This window comes from Barbus barbus, assembly GCF_936440315.1.
Source record: "Barbus barbus genome assembly, chromosome: 1".
NCBI lineage: Eukaryota > Metazoa > Chordata > Actinopteri > Cypriniformes > Cyprinidae > Barbus > Barbus barbus.
The window spans coordinates 4,526,088-4,553,384 of NC_136729.1; the positions used below are offsets into that span (position 1 = coordinate 4,526,088).

The following is a 27,297-nucleotide window of genomic DNA, read 5'->3' on the forward strand; positions in this document are numbered from 1 at the left end:
ATACTAAGATTATCCACGTCTTTCAATTAATATGAGGTCAACAACTTAATGTTGAATTATTATACAATAATTAGAAAAATGCTTAAAATTGTCGTCACACTACTAAATGTGAGTGCTGCTCGAGAAAAATTTAATTAATTTCAGTAACTCCCCAAGACGTTGGATGGCGCTATTGACCTCCAAACACGTCAAGTTCAGCTGTTCTTGAATTAAACCCCCCAGCGATGCATCGGTACACGGACACCTTCCTCTTTCGGCTCTATGCGCTCGGACTGGAGGAGGAGAGGCTGTGGGATAAATCTCCGAAGGACTTTAAAATCCAGATCACAAGACCTGGCGCCTCCGTGAAGTCCAGTACTAACTAATAGCGACCACTACCTGAAGACCCACAGTGGTATGCATCACACTTTTTTGCTCAGATCTAGCCAACTGAGTCATTTGGCCTGATCGAATCATTCAAAAGAACGAATTTGCATCGATTGAAGAGTCGCTAGATGAATGACAGCTGTGTTGTTTAGATGTGGTAAAACATCCAAAGGGAAAAGTGTTATCAGCTACTTCGTGAACAAACAGAGGACATCAATAACTAGGTCGCTTTATTGCTCTAGCTCTGCAATAATTGACTGACTTTAAACGTGGTCAATAAAATCAGTATTTTTTTGCTTCACTTATGTTAGAAGCCGTCATACGAGGATATTGTGTTTTTGGAAATTGTTTGCGTTATAGGCTATTTTAGTTGGTTTGGAAAATGTTAGCGGAGCAAGATAAAGTGGTGGAGTTTGAAACCTGAGTGAGTTTTACTATCATCATTTCAGTGAAGCCTAGTTGAAAGGTGGGTGACCGATGCCCTATTTTGCTGTAGGTTGGAAACCGGTTTTTTATTAATTTCCTGCACTAACTTACTTACTCGACCTATAGGCTACAAATACTTACACCGCCATTGGCTCTGCAGTGTAGAGTGATTCACGAACAAATGATTCATCTGACGGTCTTTAGGGAATCAAAACATACAGCGCGACTAGCGTATTCCGAATCTTGAACGAATGACTCGTATGAGCCGATTCTTTTTAGGGAATCAAAACATACAGCGCGACTAGCGTATTCCGATTCTTGAACGAATGACTCGTATCAGCCGATTCTTTTTAGGGAATCAAAACATACAGCGCGACTAGCGTATTCCGATTCTTGAACGAATGACTCTTATGAGCCGATTCTTTTTTTTTAGGTAAGGGAATTAGAAACACATTTCTGAATTCTAGACTCGTATGAATCACTTCTTCTTAGCTTCTTAATAACATTCAGCGTGACCAGTGTAATCATTAAAACTCTTGATAAACACACCATTTACTGCAATTGTATCATGTTTATTAGTCATTGTTCATATCTGTTTTACTGGAACGATGTCATAATTTCGCAACAGACTGCTGAGGACGATAAGTAGATGAAGAATAACCTTATGTTCTCTCCGCTCTGACAAAGGTGACGATGGACAACGGAGGGTTTTGCAACGATACTTATCCGAGTGGAAGCAGTGATGATGAGCTGGTGGATATTTCAGATGTTACAGTGGACTTCAGTGAGGATGTCCCTCCTCTGGACCGAGATTACAGCGCGGGTAACACGCACGCGCTACAAAACATGATATTAACCTCTTATATTAGATTAGACACACTGCACTTTTTTTTATTTTTTATTAGCTTTTATCAAAAGAACTTTATGTTTTGCAAGACAAAACAAGTAACTGACTTGTTTTGGTGTTTAGTTTTTTTTTGTTACAAGCAAAATTGATAGATAAAGCATAGACTACAGTTTGAATGGAGTATCACACATTTGTTTTGTAAAACATCTGGTGTCTGTTTGGTGGCATCAGATCACTTTGTTCTCTGCACAGATACTGATGATGCTGTGTGTGAAGTCACTGACAGACTGTTATTATACCAGGAAGTTCCTTTTACATGTCTACTTCACAATCTGCACCACCTTCCTCATTTCACTCTTTCCTTCTTGTCTGTTTTACCTTAACCTTGTCAAGCCTGATTTATGAAATAATAGTCAGAATGTCTAGTTTCTTTAAAATGGAACCGTTTTATACAAATTCTTAAAAAAAAATCTAAATAAAAAAGTTTGCATATTGTTTTTTTTACTGAGTGTCATATTTGATGCAACAGGTTTTTATAGTATGCTATATTTTTAAATATGCAATAATCATGCTGTCTAATCAGCATCTTGATATGCCACACCTGTGAGGTGGATGGATTATCTCGGCAAAGGAGAAGTGCTCACTAACACAGATTTAGACAGATTTGTGAACCATATTTGAGAGAAATAGGCCTTTTGTGTACACAGAAAAAGTCTTAGATCTTTGAGTCCAGCTCATGAAAAATGGGGGCAAAAACAAAAGTGTTGCGTTCATAATTTTGTTCAGTGTATGAAGTCGTGATTACGAGCTTGTCGTATTCAAGTGCTTTTATGTCGGAAATAATAAAATGTATCATTCCATTGGTTGACAATCATATAAACATTCACCGTGCTATACATGCAGTTTGCAGACAGTTCTGGAATTTCGGTCAAATACATGCTTATTTCACTGCTTATTAAACATACTATATGCTTCGAATGATCGTTCACATCTAGCCTATAAATACACGACTTTAGCTACAAGACAAAGGGATGTAGTTGTTGTGAGAACAGCATTGAAAGCAGCAATGGTTGTCCCCTCCACCATGTTTAAAATTTATCAAAATTATTTCCGAATCACGTTCCGAAACTTGAGGTAAACAGCAAAGATAATAAGCTTTTCAAAACTAAAACAAAAAGTAAAACTAAACTGGCTGTCGCTGACAGGACTTGCATGTTTTTTTTTTTTCCTACGAGAATATCAACGTTCATCTTCTCTGGTTTAAGAAGTTGTCTTTTACTTTAGTTTGAAAACCAAATCCTCTGTTGCGCTCAGTCCGCTGCGCGCACCTTTGCGCTCGTGTTGACGCAGCAAGTATAAACCAGGCTCTACCCACGAAGCGCTCGCGCTGAAAGCGTCTAGACCAGGGTTCCTCAAATCTTTCCCTGGAGGGCCAATCTGCTGCAGAGTTTAGCTCCAACCCTGATCAAACTCACCTGATTTTCTAATGATCTTGAAGACTCTGATTAGCATGCTCAGGTATGTTTGATTAGGGTTAGAGCTAAACTCTGCAGGAGTGGGCCAGATTTGAGGATCTTATTTGAAGACTAGACTAGTGCGAGTGTGTATTTAGAGTGTGTTCTTTCACTGCATGATTCGGTCTATTAAAATGTATTTAGAATGATCACAAATTCAATACATGACGGCAAAAAATTTATTTATACCACTTAATGTAGTTAATCAATTTCACACCAAGAGTGCCATTTTTCTCCAAATATTACCATGATTTCAAATGATATAGTTTTACAACAGTTCAATAAACAAGTTAATCAAGAGACTTGCGTTTTAAACACCTTATTTCCTCTTTTTGCACAATTTCGACATCAACATTATTTATACATTTGTAATGGCAGGTTAAATGCATTCATGTCCTGCATTAAACAGCGAGTAAACATCTAAATGCAAATCTATTTTGAGTGCTAAAATTTCCTGTTAACCCTCTTCAGCCTATTTGAGTATGATTTTAGACATTCAAACATTAAAAAAGACAACCAAAAATGCAAGTGTAAGATTAAAAAGAAAAACAAAGCTTTGCTGTGGAATGGCAAACGTTTTGATTACAACACGAGCGCCTAATTACAATTTAAGACGACACTTGCATCTGTAATTAAGCAGTGAAGAAGATTCTGTTGAGAGTAAAATGTTTGCTGGCCTTTTTTTGCACATTTTTGCCTTGTGCTGTGCTGTCAGAGGCCTTGTTTCAAGTTGAACATGAATCTTTGAATTTGTATTACATTTTAGAACCAGTCTGAAGGCCTGGTTTCTTTGTGTTCGACCAGCTAAACCTGTTTGATCGGAAACATTTGACGTGTGTTTCAGTCCTCTTAATCATCAGTACAAATTCTTTGTGTAGGGCTGGGCGGTATATCAAGTTTGTACGATATATCGATATATTTTTTTATAATGGTATGAGGAGGCAATTTATATCGATATACCTTAGTTCCATACGAGCGCATCTGAAAAATAAACATATTTATTTAAAATAGCTTGTATGATGTAGTTAACGTGTAGTTTAAAGCGGTTTGCCTCGTGTGCTGACAGATAGGCTGTTTAATATGTTTTAGATGTGGAGTTTTCCTCAGTGCATAACTTACATTTCACAGGTATATATTCCATCTGTAAATGTTAGGAGATAATGGAAAGATTTTAATTTTGCTGTCAGGAGTTCGTGAGCCTTCTGCACGCGATTCTCCACTAAACTTCACAGACGTCAGTAAACGAGGCGGCGCCAAACAGAAAGAGCACAATAGAGTAATTTTGACTAAAATATACATTTTACTAAAATATTTGTTGTTGGACAATAAATGTACCATGTTTAAAATTTTAAACGTACAATTATGTGTATCTTTATGATAGCACTAACTATAAAAAGTGACTGTAATGGGGATAGATTACACAATTAATACAATTAGTCTGTGCTTTTGGTTTTATTTGTTTTAATTTTTAGTTTAGTGAATTTAACTTCTGCTTCAAAACGTGTTATTTTAGATTGTAGTGTTGCAATGCTATAATACATTCACTGTTTTTGTTTTCATGGCCTTTAATATGTATTTTGTTTGAAGTATTGACTGTAAATGTAGCTAAATGTTCAATTACTTAAATCCTATTTCTTCTTGGAATAAAGGATTTTGTGTTTTCAAGGTTATTCGTTGTTTCTCAGTAAACATGCTAGAAGTAAAATAAAAGTACTTTATGTATTGTGTGAACACATGTGATATTCACTGTGTATCCTGTTCTAACTGGCTTGTATTTTGACTTCATCTAGTGTTATTTGTGGTCAGCGGTTGAGGTCAACTTCAGTCCTTTTCTTTTTGTTAAGTCTGTCTGGCTCTGTCAAAGTGCATTATTTTGGACCTGTCAGTGATATCACACACACTAGCAGCTCTGACTGACAATGCATTAGTGAACTGATTATCTGTAATTCCTCTCAGACCACAATGGGAATTGTCCATGATTAATTGCCATTTTATTTGCGCAATAGAAAAATGGCATAGGCATGCACTGCTGCACTGAGTGTCTGCTGGTTTCCCATTAGAATGTGTTGTGTGTTGTCCCTGTAGGCTGCTGTAAAGCAGAATGGAGGCCTAACAACAGTCCCAAGCTTATGGATCTACTGGATGACCCCGTTCCTGGCATTGGCACCTACGAGGACTTCAACACCATCGACTGGGTTAGGGAGAAGTCTAAAGACAGAGATCGGCATAGAGAGGTGAGTAGGAATGAAACTGCTTATGAAACCTCACCCTTCAGTTCCTGCTTTAACACCTCATCTTTCTTTCAGATCACCAATAAGAGTACGCAGTCCACAGTAGCCTTGCTCTTCAGCATCAGTGATGCCTTTTCTGGCTGGCTTCTGATGCTTCTTATTGGACTCATGTCAGGTGAGGCCACTTCCTGTTTACTTCCCTATTTCTAGTTTTGCTTCTTTGTCGCCATCTCTGTTTGAAAACCTGGAATTGCAGTTACTTGCGGAGTTATCTTGCGTGCGTGGGTTGTACTCTGGCACGGCTCCAGCACAGATGAATCTAATGTTTTGAGGTGAATGTGTAGCGGTCAGTCACCGCACTTTACTGTACTTCGCAATCACAGATTCTAGCCCACTTCTTGGAATATATGACCCAAATACAGTCAGGTCCATAAATATTGGGACATCGACACAATTCTAACATTTTTGGCTCTATACACCACCACAATGGATTTCAAATTAAACGAACAAGATGTGCTTTAACTGCAGACTGTCAGCTTTAATTTGAGGGTATTTACAGTTTGTATACAAACAAATTGATACAAACAATATAAACATTAATCCCTAAAATCGCAATACGGCCGTCATAACTCATAACTGACCTATCAGCGTCAGCTACACTCCCACCAAATTACCCTTGACTTATTTGAAAAACATGCAAAATGCAAACAATCAAATAATCAATGGAAATTTCCAGGCGTCAACACAATACATGAAATTAACCAACATAATTCCAACCCCACAACATAATTCATACACTCTTTAAAATGAACAAATTGCTCGTATTCCAATATTGAACAATATTCAACAATACAAACTCAACATGTGACCAAGACACCAACTAATACCTACATGATATCAGTGTGACTAAAATTCTAATAAAGTGTTAGGGCATTTTTAAATTTGCAACTTTTGGCTACAAGAACTACTAACTTTTAAATAGGACGTTAAACAATAGAGAGTTTAGTGAGGCGTTCGCCACTTTTTCCCAACCCCCGATCCCCCATCTTTATTGTGGCCTTCTGCACCAGTCTAATGTAGGAGCACTAACCATAACCTTGACTGCTACCATTGAAAAAGTGATGCAATTCAGTTCTTAGGCACTTCCTGAAGTTTAGAGGTGTGAAGCATCTTGGGATCTGTAGTCTACCTAGGTTGGGTAGATCATTCAGCCAACTCTCCCACCTTGGCCTTAGCTCAGTGGGTACGGATTCATACCGACCCATGCCCTTAAGGCATATCTCTTGCAGGACCCTCTTGCCAAACGTGACAAATGGAGCCAAGAACCCCAATAAAACGTAAACTAAAGCCACAATGGAGAAAATTCCACGTCATGTGGGACGTTTCCCATTAAGCTCAACATTAAAGGTGGAGGAGACGCTCTGTACAATGTACTCTGCTTTCGCAAAGATATTCTGTCCTGGAAGATAGTCGTGATGAAAATCAACCGTCTTCACCTCAGCAGTACAGTCATGCACACTAATGGACTCCAGAACTTCTCTGTTGTCAGAAATGCCTTTATGAAGATGCAGCTTCATTTTCTCAATGTCACACATGCCAGCAATTGAGTATTTAAAGAAACAGCAACGCACTCCAGTCAGCCTATTGGGAAGATCAGACCCAGTCAATAGATGGTCATTCAAGGCAGTACCTTCGAACTTAGCTGAGCAATCAAAGACTTGAAGATTCCGGTCCAATTTTCTTTTAAGGTGCTTTGGCCGTACAACTGCAAACTTCTTATTTGAAAGGAGGTGACGTGCTTTGAAAGGAAGGGGCATCGCAAGTTGGACAACTTCATTCACATGGATAACTTTTAAAACGCAGCAGTCTCTGCCCTTTTAGCGGAAATACTCGCAGACTCTGAAGGGGGTTTAGAGTGATTACTAAGAACTGTGGCTCTAGAAACTGTGGATCCATATATGGACCTAGCATACTCACAGCCCAACAGCATACGCAATCTTGCTTTCTCAGCTTCGGCATCAAACTCCATGCCATCTTCCAGTAAGTGTATTCCCTCATTAATTTCATCAAGTCTGCAGTCACAGCTGAGCATGCATCAATTTGTCTCCTAACTTCTTGGCTTGGTACTGCTTTGAGTCGTGCGTCATCATATAACTCTTTCAATTCAGACTCTTTCTTCTCAACCTCATCCATCATGTCACACAAATCACTTTCAGAGCACTCATGTTTTAACTTTGAACGAACATCTCTAACATAAATCTTCTCATATGCAGATTTGAACTTCCTTTCCTTTTGAACCAGTTCTTGCTCTTTTAACTCCTGCATCTTTGGTGTTAAACGTTTATCACGGGAAGATTTTCTAATTTCATTTGTCTTTAATAAAGCAGAATTAAGCTCTTTAAGTCTTGCCTCTGATTTTGTCTGTGCATGTGGTACATGACGTGTGGCGATCTCTCACAATACCCGCAGTAATTTAATTTTCTGGTATATCAGCAATTAAGACTGCTTGCAGTAAAACACTCTTAACTAGGTAATCACACTCAAATCAATGCCCTTAACACTGAAATATTCATTCAATTTGTACCAATACTTCCAGGTTAAATTAATCAGGAAGGGTCATGTGACATTCATTTTAGTCAAACTGAGAATACAGCAAAATAAAGTACAATACCAACAAAATTAATACGCACACAAAAATACACACTTAAATCGTGAAATCATAAAGATACAAACAATATAAACATTAATCCCTAAAATCGCAATACGGCCGTCATAACTCATAAAAAGAAAATTAGCGAGCAGCAGTATTACTCTTGCTCATAAGTACACAACCTATTACACACCATTTGTGATATAGGGAGAACAGTGAGACCTCAAATGTTGACAAGAGATATACTATTACTTTTCTTCACTGTCAGACCTAAGATTTTAGCCTGATGGACAACATAAAAATTGGGGAAAATAATCTATAAACTTGCAATGAAGAAGGTACTAGGATCATATCTAGAATATTGTAGAAACTTGAGGATGAGCTTGTTTGACTTGGGCCTATAAGCGCAAACCTAGCAATGTGCTAAAACGGCACTGTAGAAACCATATAGCATGATCTGGCAAACTCCCAAAATATCGTAGCATTATGGTGGCAGGTCTGCATTAGCAAACACCACTCACATTCTCTTTAGAAAATGTAAAAAGTAGTGATAATTCATTATTGTATGAAAAATGTTCATGTGATGTGAATTGAAGGTCATTTGTGTCCCATGTCTCCCAGGGGCCTTGGCTGGAGGTATAGACATCGCTGCCCATTGGATGACAGACCTTAAAGAGGGCGTGTGTTTGAATGGGTTCTGGTTTAATCACGAGCACTGCTGCTGGGCTTCCAACGAGACCACTTTCCAGGAAAGAGACAAGTGTCCTCAGTGGAAAAGCTGGGCAGAACTCATGGTTGGAGACAGTAAGGTGGGTTCAGGTCTCAGCGCGCATTGTGTGACCGAGATCCATGTTACCAGTGCGAGAGCACAATACCAGGATGAGAATATTACATCTGTAATCATTTCATCATTATGTTGTGGTCTACTGCTTTGAATCAAATTTTGCATTCATTTTTCCAGTGACATTAGAGAGCGCAAACATTCGTGGTTCTTGTTTTCATAAAATATCACATTGTTACTGACATGTTGACAGATGAAGGACGGATGTATGCTTCCTTTTAATTTTCTGTCTGATTGTTGTAATAAGTGTTTCCAATTTAGCAGAATCCAAGCTTTACAGGCATGTTTAGCGCAAAGATTTGGCAAAGTGTTTTGCGAAGGCTTAAGAAATGAGTTCCAGGTGCCTTTCTTCACTGCGGTTCGAGTCCTTCACTTGTTTATATGTACTACCGTTAAGACGTTTGGGGTCAGTAACATTTTTAAAAACCAAGTCCTTTATGATCAACAATGATGAATTTATTTGAAGAAATATATTAACAATTGAATATTAAAATATTGTTACAAATTAAAATGACTGATTGATTTTTAATGTTTTAAAATGTATCACTGATTAAAAACTCCAGTCTTTAGTGTCACAATATCTGCTGATTTGGTACTCAAGAAACATTTAATCTTTTTAATCTTGAAGATAATTTCGTGGAAACAGTGATAGTTTTTTTTTCAGAATTTATTTGAAATAATAATTTCTAACATCCCCTAATTTCTAACCCCAAACTTCTGAATGGTAGTGTATATCACCCCCTTGTGATATGAAGACAAAGCTACAATATTGTTATTGAAGAAATGACAATAATTTTAATCTTTGATTTTATTCTATTTTTACTTTTGTAAAAATTTTAAACATTTATTCACATCTGAATTTAGATCATTTTTAGGATGCTATCTCATTATTTTAAAGACTCGTAAACCAACACATCATCGGCGAGGGAGGTTCAAGCCTTAATAAGGATGTATGACTCCTCAAATCTTCCAGTATTCATTTCTTTATTATTTTTAGACTCAAAATTATAAATCGAGTTTGACAGACTTTAGAATGTATGTAGCATGTAAAAATAATTGTGGCCTAACTATGAATATGTCCTGTAGGGGGTGACGGTGTATAAGATGCTTTTGTTTCACTTGTATCTTGTGTGTGTCCTGCAGGGGCCCGGATTGTATGTGGTGAATTATTTCATGTATGCGTGCTGGGCCCTTCTCTTCGCCTTCCTCGCAGTGATTCTGGTGAGAGCCTTTGCCCCTTATGCCTGCGGTTCAGGAATACCAGAGGTGAGATGCTCATCAAATGCTCACACACTCTAGTTATGTAATATACAGTGGGGATCGAAAGTTTGGGAACCCCTTGCAGAATCTGTGAAAATGTGGATAATTTTACCAAAATAAGAGAGATCATACAAAATGCATGTTATTTTTTATTTAGTGCTGTCCTGAGTAAGATATTTTCCATAAAAGATGTTTACATATAGTCCACAAGACAAAAAAATTGCTGAAATTATTAAAATAACCACATTCAAAAGTTTGGGAACCCTTGGTTCTTAATACTGTGTGTGGTTACCTGGATGATCTACGACTGTTTTTTTGTTTTGTGATGGTTGTTCATGAGTCCCTTGTTTGTTCTGAACAGTTCAACTGAGCACTGTTCTTCAGAAAAATCCTCCAGGTCCTGCAGAATCTTCAGTTTTCCAGCATCTTTTGCATATTTGAACCCTTTCCAGCAGTAACTGTATGATTTTGAGATCCACCTTTTCACGTTGAGGATGATTGAGGACTCAAACACAACTATTGAAAAAGGTTCAAACATTCACTGATGCTCCTGAAGGAAACACGATGCATTAAGAGCCGGGGGTGAAAACTTTTTGAATTTGAAGATCAAGGTAAATTGTACTTCATTTGTCTTCCAGGAAACATGCAAGTATCTTCTGTCGCGTCAGAAGGGCAGTACTAAATGGAAAAATATGATATTTCAACAAAATAAGAAAAATTTGGACATCTTCATCCTGTTCAAAAGTTTTCACCCCCCGGCTCTTAATGCATCGTGTTTCCTTCAGGAGCATCAGTGAATGTTTGAACCTTTTTTAATTGTTGTGTTTGAGTCCCTCAATCATCCTCAGCGTGAAAAGGTGGATCTCAAAATCATACAGTTACTGCTGGAAAGGGTTCAAATATGCAAAAGATGCTGGAAAACTGAAGATTCTGCAGGACCTGGAGGATTTTTCTGAAGAACAGTGCTCAGTTGAACTGTTCAGAACAAACAAGGGACTCATGAACAACCATCAAAAAACAAAAAAACAGTCGTAGATCATCCAGGTAACCACACACAGTATTAAGAACCAAGGGTTCACAAACTTTTGAATGTGGTTATTTTAATAATTTCAGCTATTTGTTTGTCTTGTGGACTATATGTAAACATCTTTTATGGAAAATATCTTACTCAGGACAGCACTAAATAAAAAATAACATGCATTTTGTATGATCTCTCTTATTTTGGTAAAATTATCCACATTTTCACAGATTCTGCAAGGGGTTCCCAAACTTTCGCATGCCACTGTATCTCTCCACTCGTTCAAGCTCTTGTCCCAACAAATCACTCATTGTAGAGCTTTTCTCCAGTCATACAATCACAATGTCTCTTCAGCTTCACTTTAAATGAGATTTTAAAAAACACCCCACCCACTGCTAACGCGCAGTAGTGAGTCAGACTTTAATAGCCGTTTTATACATTCAAATCTTTTTTAATCGTTTTCAATTTAAAACTGTCTAAAGTGAGATAGTGAAAAAGACTAGCAGTTGGATACAGATTATATCTGTTTATTATAATTTTCCAAATTCTACGATTTTCTGTACAGTTTTCAGAAGTTCAACCACAATTGCGTCTGCTCTCTAACCTTGGCAGAAAGAACAATGAAGGGCTTTCTGACATAAGTCACACTGTCTGTCTGACAAAACCCCATGTTAGATTATTGTAGTTGTACTGCTGATTTAAATTCATGTGGAGGAGGAGATTTAAGGACATTTTTAAAACGATCCATTAAGACATGTTCGTATGCCAAGAATAACTGCTTAAGTAAATAAAAACCGATCTTCAACTTATGGTCTGGAAAATGGCCATCTATTGAATCATTTTGAATCCTGAATAACCAATCCTGAATTCTTGCAGATTAAGACCATCCTGAGTGGCTTTATAATTCGGGGTTATCTAGGGAAGTGGACTTTGATCATCAAGACCATCACGCTGGTGCTGGCCGTCTCGTCTGGCCTCAGTCTGGGGAAGGAGGGGCCGCTGGTTCACGTCGCCTGCTGCTGCGCAAACATCCTATGCCATTTCTTCACCAAATACCGTCGAAATGAGGCCAAGAGACGAGAGGTGAGAGGAACTGGGGTGGGAGATAAGGAGAGGAGGAATGGAGTGATGGAGAGATAAGGGAGAGGGGAGTGTGGGATAGACTGATGGAAAAGTAACAAAGTATTTTGTGTCTTGGATCAAATCTTGTAATATAATACATTGATATAAGCCTCTTGGCTTGGTCTCTGTTAACTGATGTGCTGGAAGTTGCCAGTGCCTGTTTGGTAATAGAAATAGCAAACAGACGAGGCTTTGTATGATTCGTTGAATTCGTGAATTCAGTTGGGTGAATATGCTCTTTATTGTGCATTTTACTCAGGAAATAAGAATGTGTGTGTGTGTAAGGTGTTGTCTGCAGCATCTGCAGTGGGAGTGTCTGTAGCGTTTGGTGCTCCTATTGGAGGGGTGCTTTTCAGTCTGGAAGAGGTAAGCATTTTTTATTTCAGCAGTCCTTCCATAAACAGAGATATATATTTCTGATTTGTTTTTCTTTTGAAGGGGTTATTATACAATCAGTCAAATAAACCAGTATAAGCCCAGATTGCTTTTTGAGTGGTTTATTTTATAATCATGACCAACTGAGAGACTCATACCTGTCGTGATGATATAATTTGATTATGAACAAAACAAAAATTAATATTATAAAAACAAAACTGCTTTACTTCACTTTATAAATTAATAAACCAATAAAAGCCTTCTCATTATGAACACAACATGGTTATAATTCCCTAAAATAACTTTATTCCCCACAAATTATTATTATTTTTTTTTTATGTTTATCATAGATTCTTATTATTATTGTCTTCGGACTTTACCTCTTGATTATGTATTGTATTTTTGAAAGGCACAAAAAATGAGTCGCACCATGAGACACAAATTCACACATACATTACTGTTCAAATGTTTGGGGTAGATAATAATAATTTGTAATGTTTGTGAAAATTATTTTATGCTTACCAAGACTGCATTTATTTTGGTCAGTAATATTGTTAAATATTATTACAATTTAAAAGTAATTGTTTTCGATTTTAATACAGTTTAAAATATAGTCTCCAGTTACCGTAAAGTCTTTATTTGTAATGCATTATAAATGGTTATTAAAGGCTATAATGCATTATATTTATTTTAATGCATTATATTAATGTGTGCTATAATACATGTTGTAAATCTTTAAAATGCATAGTGTAACAATGAATTGATAAGTTCTTGTTCGCTTATTTATATAGCACAGTTCATCACCCAGGTTGCCCAAAGGGCTTCACAATATCACAATCAAATTATATAAAAAAAAACATCACACATGACAACACGCATCACATAACAACATAGGCACAATTATAATAACTAAACCTGCATCACAACAACTCCTCATTAGATGAGCTTTTAATATAGCTATAAAAACCGGTAGCGAGTTAACAGATCTAATAGTAAGAGGGAGGTTATTCCACAGTTTCGGACCCCTGTGTTTGTATTTTGTCCTAGTAACACAAAGGAGGTGTTGATTTTCGGACCTCAGAGATCTCGAATGAGTATAGACTGATACCATACTTGACACATACCCAGGGGCCTTAAAAACTAAAATAATGAAATAAAAAGCCGTACCGGCAGTCAATTTAGTGTCATATTTTGTCTTAATGATTCTTGCCGCTGCGTTCTGAATTCTCTGTAGGCACCCCAATGGACCGCAATCAACTCCAAAATAAAAGGAGTTTCAATAATCCATTCGAGTGAAAATGATAGCCCTTATAGCTTTCTCCAAATCAGTAGTGGATAGGAACGGTTTCGTTTTCGCTAGCAAACGTAAATGTAAAAAAACAAGATCTCACAACCGTGTTTATTTGCCTGTCCATCTTTAATTCACTATCCAAAACAAAGCCCAAGTCCTTCACATGGGTTTTAATAAAGTCAGCCAGGTGCGTTCAATTTAAACACTGAATTACTTCTTGATTCTTGGGGCCAAAAACAATAACCTCAGTTTTATCTTCATTAAGCATCAAAAGCTGCCATCCAGGCCTTTACCTCCTGTAAACAAGCTACTAACACCTTTATAGAATCTGGGTTTGACTCTCTTACGGGTAGATAAGGTGAAATACAAGGCATAATTAATGTGTGATAATAACTAATGTTATAATGCATTATACATAAAGGCTTTAAGTAAAGTGTTCCTGAAACATTTCTTAACTATGTTGAAAGCAGATATGCTGCTTAATATTTTTGTGGAAACCGTGATGCTTCTTTTCAGGATTCTTTGATGAATAGAAAATTCAGGACAGCATTATTTCTTCAACGTCGCTTTTGATTTAATGTGTAATAAGCTTTTATGGAATGTGTCCTTGCTGAATAAATGTATTCATTTGCTTCTGACTTTTCACTGACCCCAAACCTTTTTCAGAGTAGTCTAAATATCTGAATCTTTGGCCCCGTTTACTCTAGTGCGTTTTCGTTTTAAAACAGCGTTTTAGAACCAAAATGATCCTCGTCTACACTGGCGTTTCCGCTGCATTTCAGAAACGATCTCCGTCTACACTACACAAACTAAAACGCATGCCACGTGACCATTCATGCATGCATAACCATAGATATGTGGATGTAGATGCCCTATTATTTAGATGGTGGATGCGTCTACGTGCTTGGAGCGGTTGAATGGGAAATCTACCTATACGTATCTATGGGTATAACAATGAGCATGATGTTATTGTTTACACGGTCATCAAGGATACGTGGGCAGCCGTGCCATCGTTTTCAAAAGTCTCCGTTTTGGTCCGTTTACACTGAAACGCAACCCTGGAGTTTTCAAACTAAAACGGGGTCTACAGTGTCCATTTTCAACCTTGAAAACGTTGGAGTAGTGTAAATGATAGGTGTAACCGTTATGCGTTTTAAAACGAAAATGCACTAATGCAAACGGGGCCTTAAACAAATGGTGAAAACATCTGCTGAATGTTGTTTTAATATCTGACAGTGAACATATTTCTCATGTATCTCTTTTTCAGGTCAGCTACTACTTCCCTCTGAAGACTATGTGGCGTTCGTTCTTCGCTGCTCTTGTCGCAGCATTCACCCTTCGCTCCATTAATCCCTTCGGCAACAGCCGATTGGTCCTTTTCTACGTGGACTTCCACACTCCCTGGCATCTTCTGGAACTCATACCTTTTGTGCTTCTGGGCATCTTCGGTGGCGTTTGGGGGGCTATCTTTATTCGTGCTAACATTGCCTGGTGCCGTCTCCGAAAGAACACCTGCCTTGGGCACTACCCTGTCCTCGAGGTTGTGGTGGTCACCCTGTTCACAGCGTTGCTAGCGTTCCCAATCGAGTACACCCGGATGAGCAGCAGCGAACTGATCTCAGAGCTGTTTAATGACTGTGGTCTGCTGGACTCATCGAAACTCTGCAGCTACGCCAGCAACAGTGGAAACGCATCAGGAAGTGTTAATGCCACTGCCGCTAATGGTCTGGGGGCTCGGCTGGCGGGGCAAGGTCTCTATACAGCTATGTGGCAGCTAGCTCTTGCATTGGTCTTAAAGATGTTCTTCACTGTGATTACATTTGGCATGAAGGTAACAGACCTAGATGTATTTTTTGAAAGCGAAACAGATTCAAATATCAGCACAGTTTTGAGTGTTAAATGTGTTAATATAATAGTTTAGACAGTAACTCTTTAATACCACAGATTTACCATGGTACAATATAATTTTGGATAGTTTTCTGTTTCTTGGTTTTATCACGTGACGAGTTTCCGAGTGGTCTTAGTGTTATAGTATTTTAAATATTTTGAATTGCTTTTTATTTTTTTTTTTCATTTTAATTTTAGTTTTAGTAATTGTGTTATGTGACTTGTCATTTTTATTAGTTTTAGGATTTATAAATATTTCCATTTAGGTTTATTTTTATTTAATTGTTTAGTTATTTTAGTTCTTCAACTTTATTTATTATTTTATTTAATTTAGCTGGCAAAGCAAGATTTTTTAAGTTTCTTATTTATTATAGTTATTCAAAAGTTTGGGGTCAGTACATTTAAAAAAAAAAAAATTATACTTTTATTCAGGAGGGATATGTTAAATAAATAGAAAGACAGTAAATATTTATATTGTTAGAAAAGATTTCTGTTTTGAACAAATCCTGCTCTTTTTAACTTTGTATTCATCAAAGAATCAAAGAAAAAAGTATCACATGCTCCAAATTTTTTTTTACCAATATTTATATTTTATTTATCTAATATTTTTTACTTTATTTCAGCTTTTATTTCAATTAGTGCAAACAATCATAGTCAATTTTAATAACAATATTGATATATTCCTCTACATGTATTCCAAACAAATTTGGACCTAACAATTACATTATTATTATTATTATTATTATTATTTATTTGTATTTTTTTGGTTCATCCTCAGAGATCGTTTATTTGTTTGTGGCCTTGGGTATCTATTTATTATTAATACTCAGTACCAGTGGTTGGCATCACGAGAAAGGCAACAATGTGGTATTGATTCAGCCCAGTCACAATAAAACTTTAAAAAAAAAAAACACGTTTTGAGAAGTTGGCAAAGCATATCAAGTAAACTCTGCCATCTCCCTATCTTTTTATTCTGTGTACCTCCTTGTTCTCTCTCCAGGTGCCATCCGGTTTATTCATACCCAGTATGGCAGTGGGGGCCATAGCAGGCCGACTTCTTGGTGTGTGCATGGAGCAGCTGGCCATACGCCACCACGAACGGGACATTTTCAGAGGCTGGTGCTCTCCAGGGGCAGACTGCATCACGCCGGGCCTGTATGCCATGGTGGGCGCAGCAGCCTGTCTGGGTGAGGGGTGATTCAGCTGCAACTCTGTGAAAATGTCCTTAACATTAATTTTCCAGATGATTTATTTTTCACTTCGCAACCAAATTGCCTTGTGCAGTCTTCCACGCAGAAGCATTTAATGGTGGCTTTCAGGAACATAGCTTGACCTTGCAGAGTCATTGACTCTGTCGCATTTTTAATGAAGTGTTTTTAGCTTTATAATTTGCATTGCTGCATTGTTGTTTTTTTATTTTTTTATTTCTAGGTGGTGTAACCCGCATGACTGTCTCTCTGGTGGTCATTATGTTCGAGCTGACGGGAGGTTTAGAGTACATTGTGCCCCTAATGGCTGCCGCCATGACCAGCAAATGGGTCGCGGACGCTCTGGGTCGCGAGAGCATCTACGAAGCTCACATCCGCCTCAATGGTTACCCCTTTTTGGAGCCCAAAGAAGAATTCCGTCACAAGACTCTTGCCACGGATGTGATGCGGCCGCGACGGAGCGACCCACCACTGTCTGTACTGACGGAGAGCAGAATGACTGTAGAAGAGGTGGAGAGACTCATCGCAGACACCACCTACAGCGGCTTTCCTGTGGTGATGTCACAGCAGTCTCAGAGACTGGTGGGCTTTGTGTTGAGGAGGGATCTGGTCATATCCTTAGGTGAGAGTCTTTTTATTGGTCTTTCACATTTATGCTATTTACAGGGTTTTCTCAGTCAAATAAAACAAGGTGTGTATGTGTGTGAATGAACAAAAGTCACATTTAAAGAAGTGAAGCAGTCAAGTTTACATTATTTAGTAAACTGATTGCTACTTTAATTAAAAATACATTTAACAAACATGATTAATCTAACCATTTTAAAGAAAAAATTATGTTTTGTTTGAAACAAGGGTGCCGCCATCTTGCAATACCACAATGTGTGACATCACGGGGTAGGTTTAAGCATTTCTGTCATTTTTGAAATCGCATGTTATTTGAACACACAAATGTTTTTGGTTTTCACCATAATTTAAATGAATATCCAACATCAAAATGTCACGTAGTTTTGGTGTAAACTTCATACAGTATCGTTCATGTCGCATCTTATTGTTATGTGAGACCTTTCATAAATATTTGCATTACACAGGCTCGTTCAACAGTAGTGCTATGTAACACATCTTATGGTCACCTGCAAATATAATTAGCTTATCTGCTGTTAGCAGGATGCCAAATCTAACCACCTATCTGAACGATCTGGCTAGAGCTGCTTCCTAAAGAAAGCTTATCATTCTCACATGTTTTAAGTCTCGTCAGTTTAAGCCATTCAAGTGCAAGAAAACTCAAAAGAGATTTCAGTGTGGTTCTCGTGCGCTGTGATGGATCGTTTCTGTGCGCGTGGATGCAAAAACCTGCAGCTCGGACAACGCGTAAATATCAAATTGAATTATCTTTCGCACCTTCGTGTGCAAATGGACACACAATTATGTCAGAATGGCTGTTTTGACGAGTATGTATGTAAACATGTATTGTTACAGACCTGGGGCCTGTACCATGAAGCCGGATTAGGTGGCTAGCCAGCTATGTTTCAGCTTAGTTTCCGCCAACCCTGGGTTTTAGGTACTATGAAAGTAGCTCGGCTTTAATCGGTGTTCGTTGCCATGGTATCTTACGCTGCACGGCTAACCTGCTCCGGGGCAGGTTATGTTCTGGTTTAGAGATCTCAATCTGAAATTTGACCAATCAGCTTCAAGCAAAGTGACACATCTCTGACGCAATAAAGCCACTCCTCCAGTTTCTCTTACTCCAAATTAAAGGACGCTACATAAAACATTTTTAAAGATAAAATCATGTGATTTTTAGACATAATTATTTTTTATTATTTATATAATTAGTATACCCTTAATCCATTACACAAGACAGCTTAATTTAATAGTAATTATTAAGCTTTTATTTTAAATTAATATAAACATAGATAATATGCAATATAAATACGTTTTAGAATCAATAGGTGTAAACATGACTACATATGAGTTTCAATTTTTAAGTGTTGTTATATCTATAAATATTATAAACTTTACAAATTTTACTTGCACTTATATGGTAAAATAAGTTTTCCTCTTTAATGGATCGATTGTTTCATCTTGCTGTGTAAATGTGTTTAAATTCTTCATATTGTTCAATCTTTTAATCTTTGGTAGTGAATTCGCACTGACTCTCTCACGAGAAGTGAATCCCAGTTTCAAGGCATGTGATTGGCTGCTCATTACTGATGTCACACTTTCATGTGCACGAGCTCCATTAACTCAGGATCAAGCCTGAGTTGACAGAGAAAGTTGATGATCAGCTTCATGGTACCAACAAAGCCGGATTGAACTGGTTTGGTTTTGTCAACTCAAAACTAACCCTGTAACCCTGAGTTTGTTTAGCCACCATCATGATACAGGCCCCTGCTCTACACAGGTTCATGACTTCTTCCACCCATAATGGTATTACTGCTTGGCCCCCTCGCCATATTAGCTCAAATGCATAAGCAGTTACACTTATTATAGGCTCAGTTGTGGCTCAAATGTTTGTCTTCCTCCATTTCAAAACAAGTGTGTTGAAAAAGTAAAGAAATGCTTTTATAACTTCACAAGTGGAAATAAGTTTACTAATGTAAACCTGACTGCTTCACTTCAACTATAAGACTTACAAAAATGCACAACTACTTCATCATTAATAATGTTTTTTGAGCACCAAATCAAATAAATGCAGTAGTAATAATTCAAAATATTTATGTTGTTAAAATAAGTCTCTTATAACCACCAAGACCCTGCATTTATTTTAAAACTAATATTGTGAAATGAATTCAGTCCCGTCTTTAGTTTCACATGATCCTTCAGAAATGCATTTGAATATGCTGATTGGCTGCCCAATAAACACGTATTTTATTAGCAATGTTGAAAACCATTGTGCTGCTTAATATTTTTTTTGTGGAAACTGTGATAAAGTATCTTTCAAAAGATTGGGTTACGTATGATTTAAAAATAAAATAAACCTACTCTTTATTTCTAGGCCTTATATTGCTCTTTTTCTGTAAAAATTGCTTGCATCATGTCATCAGTTTGACTGTTAGAATCTTACAAACCAGACAACTGACTGATGCAACCGACCACAGTCTCAAAGTAGTTTTTCTTTTCTTTTTTCCCCCTGATATTTAGAGGAGATCAAGTTGTGTCTGATGGTATCTTATTTTCTTGCTACTAAATGTCTCAGACCAAACCCTTGATTATCAGTCAAATAGTTGATACCACAGAGATTTTGTCAGCCTGGCGCCTTGTAAGTGCAACTTTGTTTCCTGGATGACTGATTAAAAACTGGTGTACACTGAATCCAAGTCGTTTTAGAGCGGCCAGCCAATCAGATTGGAAGCAGTGATTTCAGCCAGTTCTTGCCAGTTTTGTATGTGATGTGATGGTTTCTGCACGGTTCATGGGTTGCCACAGAATTTTTGCTAATGAACACTTGTAAATAATGCATTAGTGTTGAGATTATCCAGCTAAGTTCCCTGTTTTTTTTCCCACTCCATCATCTTAGAAAATGCCCGGCGGCATCAGGAGGGTATGGTCAGCATGTCTCCCATCCTGTTCACTGAATGTGATCCACCCATGTCACCCAGTGCTCCTCCTGCAGTCAAACTGCGCAGCATCTTGGACCTCAGCCCCTTTACGGTCACCGTGCACACGCCCATGGAAATCGTAGTGGACATCTTCCGCAAGCTCGGCCTGCGGCAGTGCCTCGTCATTCAGAACGGGTGAGTCTGTGGACATGGATGATGTGTGGTCTGTTTGAAGCAGTAGATGAGATACAAGTGTAGCAGATATTTGTTTTCTCCCATGAGAAGCAGAATGAGGCTGTTATTTTCAGTGATCATGTCTCAGTTATAGCTGTATGAACACAGCTACATGTTAGCTCTGGTTCAAAACCTGGTGAGCTACCAAGCATTAAAGGCAACACATGTGGAACTACGCAAACTTCTAAGATAACCTAATTTGGACAAAAACAGCATCACAATCTGATAAGGCAACCCTAAAATAGCTTGCAAAGAGCTAAGCTCTCTTTCAAAGTGCTGGACAAGAGTTGAGAGAAACGTTGAGTATAAATGTACTTAAATGATCCTTCTCAGTACTGAAAATAAATGGTCATTTTTACAGTATTTTTGTGTGCTATACATCATTGCCAGGGCCCATTAGAGGGTCTCTGTACACTACCAAGGGGGCCTCAAAATGATATAGAATTATAAAAAAAAAAATGAAACAATGTCAGCTTACATCTTTATTTTTAGCCGTTTTAGCTTATTTTATTTAAGAATAAGTTCATTTTTTTCCGGCATTAAAACATTAATTTTTTAATTAATGAAAATTTAAATACATCCTATTTTTTACAGTTAAAACATTGAAGACATATTTGATGATTATTCCTTAAAAATAAGGTTTTAATCATTTTAGTAGGCTATTATGTACATTCTACTGAACAATAGGAATATATTTCTGCCGCAATGTCTACAATTGAAACCCAAACTTTTATTTTGACGGGTTGCCGTGAATACCTTTACATTTCTATGTGTATATGATAGTTTTACTCAAATGAAATGGTCAAATGCTCATGAAGTGACTCTCAGAGCAGTTCTGGAGATATTGTTCATGTATTTATGTCCTCATTTAGTGAGGCGGCAGACGTTAATATCACTGCAAGCCTCACGCGTGCATCTGCGCCATACATTAACAGACAGGCAGAGTCATATTTAAATAGTCGTTTTGCTGCTTAATATTTACAAATACTAGTGGGACTGGACTCATCCACAACTACGTGAACATCTTGGAGAGTTTTTCCTCCGCACTCTTGCCATTGGCATGCTCACTAGCCACTTTGAAACAGTCTGCATTGTGAATAGCGCTATACAAATAAATTGACCTGAGAAATACACTGCAAATATCCACTGATTAAATAAAACAATCTCAGCATTTCTGAGATGGAGGGAATTTATGCTTATAAAAGTTTCCACAAATGTCCTTTCTTATAAGAGCGCTCCCTACCATATTTGTTCAAAACAGCTGAAGCTGATTCTTGCTAGAGTTGTTTTGCCTTTTTTAAAGTGTGTGTTTTAATCCGGTCCCGATGTTGAGCGGATCAACGTGGCTGTTGGTCTTTCTCGGATTCCTATGATCCACCCTTCAAGTCTATCTAGGACAATAAAAGGAAATGACATAATATAAAAAGCAAGACTGGAAAAATTCATGCACGCTTTGAACATGTGGCCTTGAACTTTTATGCAAACATAGTCTCTCTCATGCATATGCTAACAAGTACCATCTGTTCAATAATTGTCTGTTTGATTTGTGTGACTTGATAGCTCAGTGATTTGTATTAATTAAAAACAAGAATCCTTTTTCTCCCTCTCTTTGCAGGCGTTTGCTGGGAATCATCACTAAAAAGGACATTCTTAAACACATGGCGCAGATGGCCAACAGAGACCCAGATTCAATCCTCTTCAACTGAAGACTCTCAAGACTGAATGGGCGCTCCTGCACACACACGCAGGAGGGCTGAATCATCCTGCGATGATGACGATGATGGTGGTAGGACCGTGTGTGTTGCTGAGGTACTGCTATTATACAGTGGTGTGAGAGTGGACTAAGGCAGTTTTTTTTTTGGACCTGTTCAGACGGGAGCTGTTTAGCCTGTCCCGAGGCTACAGAGACGATGTGAAAAATGCTGTCCTCTCACACCTGTGAACCTCACATCAGGCTTGCCTACACGTATATATTTAAATATGGGGATCAATGATTTCTTTTTGTATTTTTCTTTTTTTCTTTTCATTTATGGTGCCTTAGTCTACTTAAAAAAAAAAAAAAAAAGTAGCTTGAACTAGCTTCATATGGTTGTTAGTATCCCAGGCTGGTCTGGGTTGCTGGTTTTGGGCATTTATCTGAATGGGAGTGAGATGGTTTTAAGCCAGCCAACAATCTAAGAGTAGTTCAAGCTATTTTTTAGCAGGGTTTCCATCCCTGGAGTGACGTTTGACCTCGAAAGGAACTTCAGAAGGGTGAGAACATTCCTGAGATGATCTGGGAAACGTACGTTAAGGGTGTCTTGTCAGAACCTGCGTGTGTCGAGCGATCCCTGTGGGAAGATGTGCCTTCTTTTGTAGAAGTGCAGATTTAGTGCATTATGTTGAAGTCACCAGATGCACTTATTTATCTCATTTATACATATTAGCAAAACGCCCTCAGTAGTGCTGTTCCTCTGGTTCTCACTCTTTGAGAAGGAGGCTTTGAAGATAAAATGCCACTCTTGAAAAGTTTATATGTGCATTTGACTTCAAAAGGACAGAAGCCAGTGTCGATTTTTATGGTAAAAGGTGCCGTAAAAGGAATGGTTCATCCAAAAATACTGTAATTTACTCACCTTTTTGACATTCCAAACTTGTATGACTCTCTTTTCTTCTGAGAAATATAAAATGAGATTTTGAGAGCGAGTCTTAGTGGGTTTTTCCTCGATTCAATGAAAACCAATGAGAACTAAAACTGTTTTGGCTACCAGCATTCTTCAAAATCTGTTCTTTTGTGTTCTGCAGAGGTCATACAGTTTTGGATCAAAATGAGAGTGAATAAAAAATGACAATTTTAATTGGTTTGAACTAAGCCTTCGACAGTTATGTTGAAGTGCCCTGGTTCGCCCTCTGTCGTTCTGCTATTACAACAAGCTATTTGGTCTTACCAGTGGCATATGTTTTCCAAAAAGTTTGTAGTGGCTGCCAAACAACCAATTTCCACTCTGCTTCCCAAATTGCAGTTCCCGTTCGGCACCAGGAGGCGCTATCTCACAGACTGTTCATTCTGGACATTGTGCACCATCTGACTGATTCTTGGCCCGGTTTGCTTGCTGGGTGTGTTGTGGGATTCTCTCATGTCATTACCTTCAGGACTCTTTACATTCCCCCAACATCTTTATGCTCATATTGAGCACCTGGGCCCCCTCCATGCTGTCTTTGGAGATGCGAATCCATTCCTCCATCCATCACCCTTGCTGTCTATCTCATGTAACCGCGCTGTCGTCCTCAGACAACATCAGTGAAGCATCTCCAGGCAACTCCCTTGTTTGTCCACGAGGATCCGATCATGACATAACGAGATCCTCCCTGTAATGAAAGGGCTAAACTCATACTGTAGTCCCGTTCCTTGGCATACTTGTTTGACTTTGTGCGTTTTAAAATCTCCACCCTCCTGCCCCCCCCCCACCCACCCCCCCCCCCCCACCCCCCCGCATTGGCATTCGGGTTGTTTATGACCTATTAAAGGCATTTGATTCTTTTCATGCCTGTTCAAAATGCTCTCTTTCCCTGCTCGCCGTAATTCTCGGGAGTTGGAGTCGGGGCAGGGAGGTCGTGGAGGGCTATTGTTCCCATTCGCTCCTGCTCGTCTGGGCTCCCGGTCGCCAGGATGTCCCCCGACCACTTCCCTCAAGCACCGCCACGCAGCCCCGACCGCCTTCCACTCTTAGAAAGACTATTTCCGGTCCAGTCTTTAAACAACGGGCGATTCTGAACTGTTATAAAAAAAGAAAACAATTTTTTTTTGCGCTCTGATTACTGAAAGAAAAGGTGTGTGTATGTGTGTGAGTATTTGTGTGGGGGGGCCGTAAGGGTGTTGGAAGGAGAGATTATGTTTTTCTCTTTTGCCCTCCTTGGAAAACATGGGAGGAGGGAGAGGAGAAAAGGTTAATTAAACAGTGTTCACTGGTCAGTGGAGGGATCGTTTCACAAAGGTCCCTTCTGTGTGACACGGGGGGTTATTGGAGAGACTTGGCACGAAGGACTTCCACTCATTCCTGCAATCTGGGTGGGTGCTGAGTCTCTTTGCGCTGTAACCCAACACTCGATTGGTGCAGAAGGAGACGGGCCAGGACCGGGACCAAATGAAATGTTGTAATGTAAAACAGGACACACCACAGACCTCCTATGTTCTTATCTGCAAAACATAGGCTTCTTCTAACTTTTCAACTCCGGAAGCAGCAAGTAAACAGCTGTTTAGGTGGCGTCTACTTGCCTTTTTCTATGCAAACAGCCTGTTTCGGGCCAAAGACAAATGTTAAACCTGCGTAAACTGCTTTTACAGGCGTCAGTGAGCATGTTTACAATGTATATCCAAAGAAACCTGTGATTTTTCTTGCCAAAAAGGCGATACAGTTATTACCAAATTGCTTGGAAGGAAAAGAAATATGCATAATTTATTCTAAAGTACTTCTTGGCGATGAAGTACCTGTTGTCTGTTTTATTGATAAGAGATGTTAACTTTATGTATTTATTTGCACAAGTGTTTTCTATTGCAGTATTTGTACATGACTGTGATTTTATATCACGTTGTCAAATTAACTTTTGTACATTTGAATAAATCTGAATGATGCATTCATCTAGAGGTCAATAAGTATGTGTTTATGCTTCAGATATATAAGGAATCATCTTACATAATCAAAGACTCCAGGACATTCAAATTCCAGAAATATGAGCATTTTTATTCCCTTGCATCCCAACTTAGTCTGGTGTAAAAACCATGCACAAATGCTTCTTAAAGTAGCAACAGTGTGCAATGATCTGTCTCAAGTGGGTTTTTTTTTTTAATTGTTAACAGATGATTTAGAGAATCACCCTTATAATTCGTCAGTTCAGGTTCATTTTGCTTGTAGCGTCGCTATTATGTACTTAACAGTTTGTTCTAAACTTCTAACCTCAAGTATTAAACTTGAGCACATTACTTATCCTGCATCATTAATCCGTTGAGATGGGTAACACATGGAAGCCTGTTTCTGCATCTGAGTAGAAGATAGGAAAAGGTCCTTGAGCTGGGATTCAGACTCTGAACATCCATAGCACAGTGGTGCTGTATGTCGTCAATGTGCTGCCCACAAGGCTGTCGCACAGACAAAAGCAATATTATTAATTTTCGTACAAGTACTATAATTACAAAACTGGAAAAAAACAAAACAATACAAATAAAATTAAAAAGCTAATCAAAATTACAGCAATGTAATTTTACATTTTACACTACCAAAATGTTTAGAAAAAAAAGCATTTAGAAAATGTAAAAATCTAGTTTGGATATGTCTAAGTGACAAACTAGCCTAACTTCTGTGTCTCCGACAGGAGAGGAGACGGATATGGGCCTGAGGGATGATTGCGGAGCTTCATTGTCTAGCAGAAGGGAGATGATCCACCTTGCCAACTGTCCCATTTGTTTATTTGTGTTTACTCTTTCCAGGCCCTGTACAAACGAATGAGATAAGCAAATCCTGTGTGTGCACGCGTGCCGAGATGTGGAGCGATTCGGACAGTGTCTGGATGCGATTCCTGTGACATTCCGGATTGTTCTGGTGGATTCTGGGAATTGGGGAGGACAAGGTTGGGTTTGTGAATAGGCATGCTTGGTGGTCTTAATGAATGGCAGAAAAGCTTTAACGATGACACATATGAGTGACGGATTGCTAGGGAGCGCTGGCGAGGGGAATGTGTGATGAAGTGTTTGAGTTGTTGTGAGTGAGGGTATATTTGTGCAGGCGGGAACAAGGGCAGTCTGGGTGCTCAGTGTGTGTGGTTCATGTGGCCACATCTAAAAGTGAATAGACTGGTGTGTGGTCAACGCTGAGTTAGTCAAATGTGTGTAAGTGTGTGTGGCCTGTGAGTGTGCTTTGTTTTTGTGCTGGTGAGACAGTGGGACCCCAAGCAGAAGTGACAATGATGGTGACTCATAGCTGGTTGTCTGGAAGACTTATGAGAACAGAGAGCTGGGGAGTGATCTTACACTTGGATCTGAGTGTATATGCTTATGTGGGTTTTCATCTGACAAAATATCCCTTTAGGGACGGTCCCAATGGTGAATATGCTTCATAAGCGGAGGTGTAGTAGTCATTATATATCTGGCAATGTATTCTAAGAGCTTTGTTTATCTTGGCTGTAGTGTAAAGAACAAATTGTGGCTGTCCATGTAAAATGACAGAAACATGTGGCAGCCGGTTGCAATGGTCAACTGGTAAAGCGGTTTATGAAACTAATAATTTGCATCCACTTACCTGATTTTTAGCAAACTAGTTACGTGAGCATCTTTGGTGAGCATTATGTAAGTAATATTCTTGAGACGTGCTGATAAGGTTTTATTTTGAAACCCAACTTTTCAGATCATGTCCTATTCATAGGTAAAATATATAAATGATTTGTTTTTATTTTTTAATAGTTGCTTGTGTCTGAGACACTCACTAAGATCATAGATAACAAAAAATAACAATGTA

At 38.4% G+C, this 27,297-nt stretch overlaps 1 protein-coding gene across 3 annotated transcripts; it reads left to right on the plus strand.

The window, feature by feature from the left end:
* Positions 1 to 228: 228 nt before the first annotated feature.
* On the plus strand, positions 229 to 22,857 carry LOC306875130 (H(+)/Cl(-) exchange transporter 5-like). Of its 3 annotated transcripts, XM_079425549.1 has the most exons (14): positions 229 to 394; positions 1,480 to 1,615; positions 5,239 to 5,387; positions 5,460 to 5,559; positions 8,656 to 8,843; positions 10,019 to 10,141; positions 12,030 to 12,236; positions 12,561 to 12,641; positions 15,209 to 15,772; positions 16,829 to 17,015; positions 17,260 to 17,658; positions 17,889 to 17,930; positions 20,554 to 20,770; positions 22,425 to 22,857. In XM_079425549.1, exons 2-14 carry the CDS (start codon positions 1,486 to 1,488, stop codon positions 22,513 to 22,515), a joined length of 2,478 nt encoding a protein of 825 aa, XP_079281675.1. In that variant the 5' UTR covers positions 229 to 394; positions 1,480 to 1,485; the 3' UTR covers positions 22,516 to 22,857. The 3 variants fall into 3 exon arrangements, with proteins under 3 accessions (XP_079281675.1, XP_079281676.1, XP_079281677.1); XM_079425550.1 differs by lacking the exon at positions 17,889 to 17,930; XM_079425551.1 differs by lacking the exons at positions 229 to 394; positions 17,889 to 17,930 and having other exon boundaries at positions 1,419 to 1,615.
* The last annotated feature ends 4,440 nt before the right edge of the window (positions 22,858 to 27,297 follow it).

Bases quoted from the DNA above. Each gene is read 5' to 3' on its own strand.
- LOC306875130 (XM_079425549.1), top strand. From the start codon at position 1,486: ATGGACAACGGAGGGTTTTGCAACGATACTTATCCGAGTGGAAGCAGT. The intron at 17,659-17,888 runs GTGAGAGTCTTT...GTTTGAAACAAG, and splicing joins GGATCTGGTCATATCCTTAG to GGTGCCGCCATCTTGCAATA. The intron at 17,931-20,553 runs GTAGGTTTAAGC...CCATCATCTTAG, and splicing joins ACAATGTGTGACATCACGGG to AAAATGCCCGGCGGCATCAG.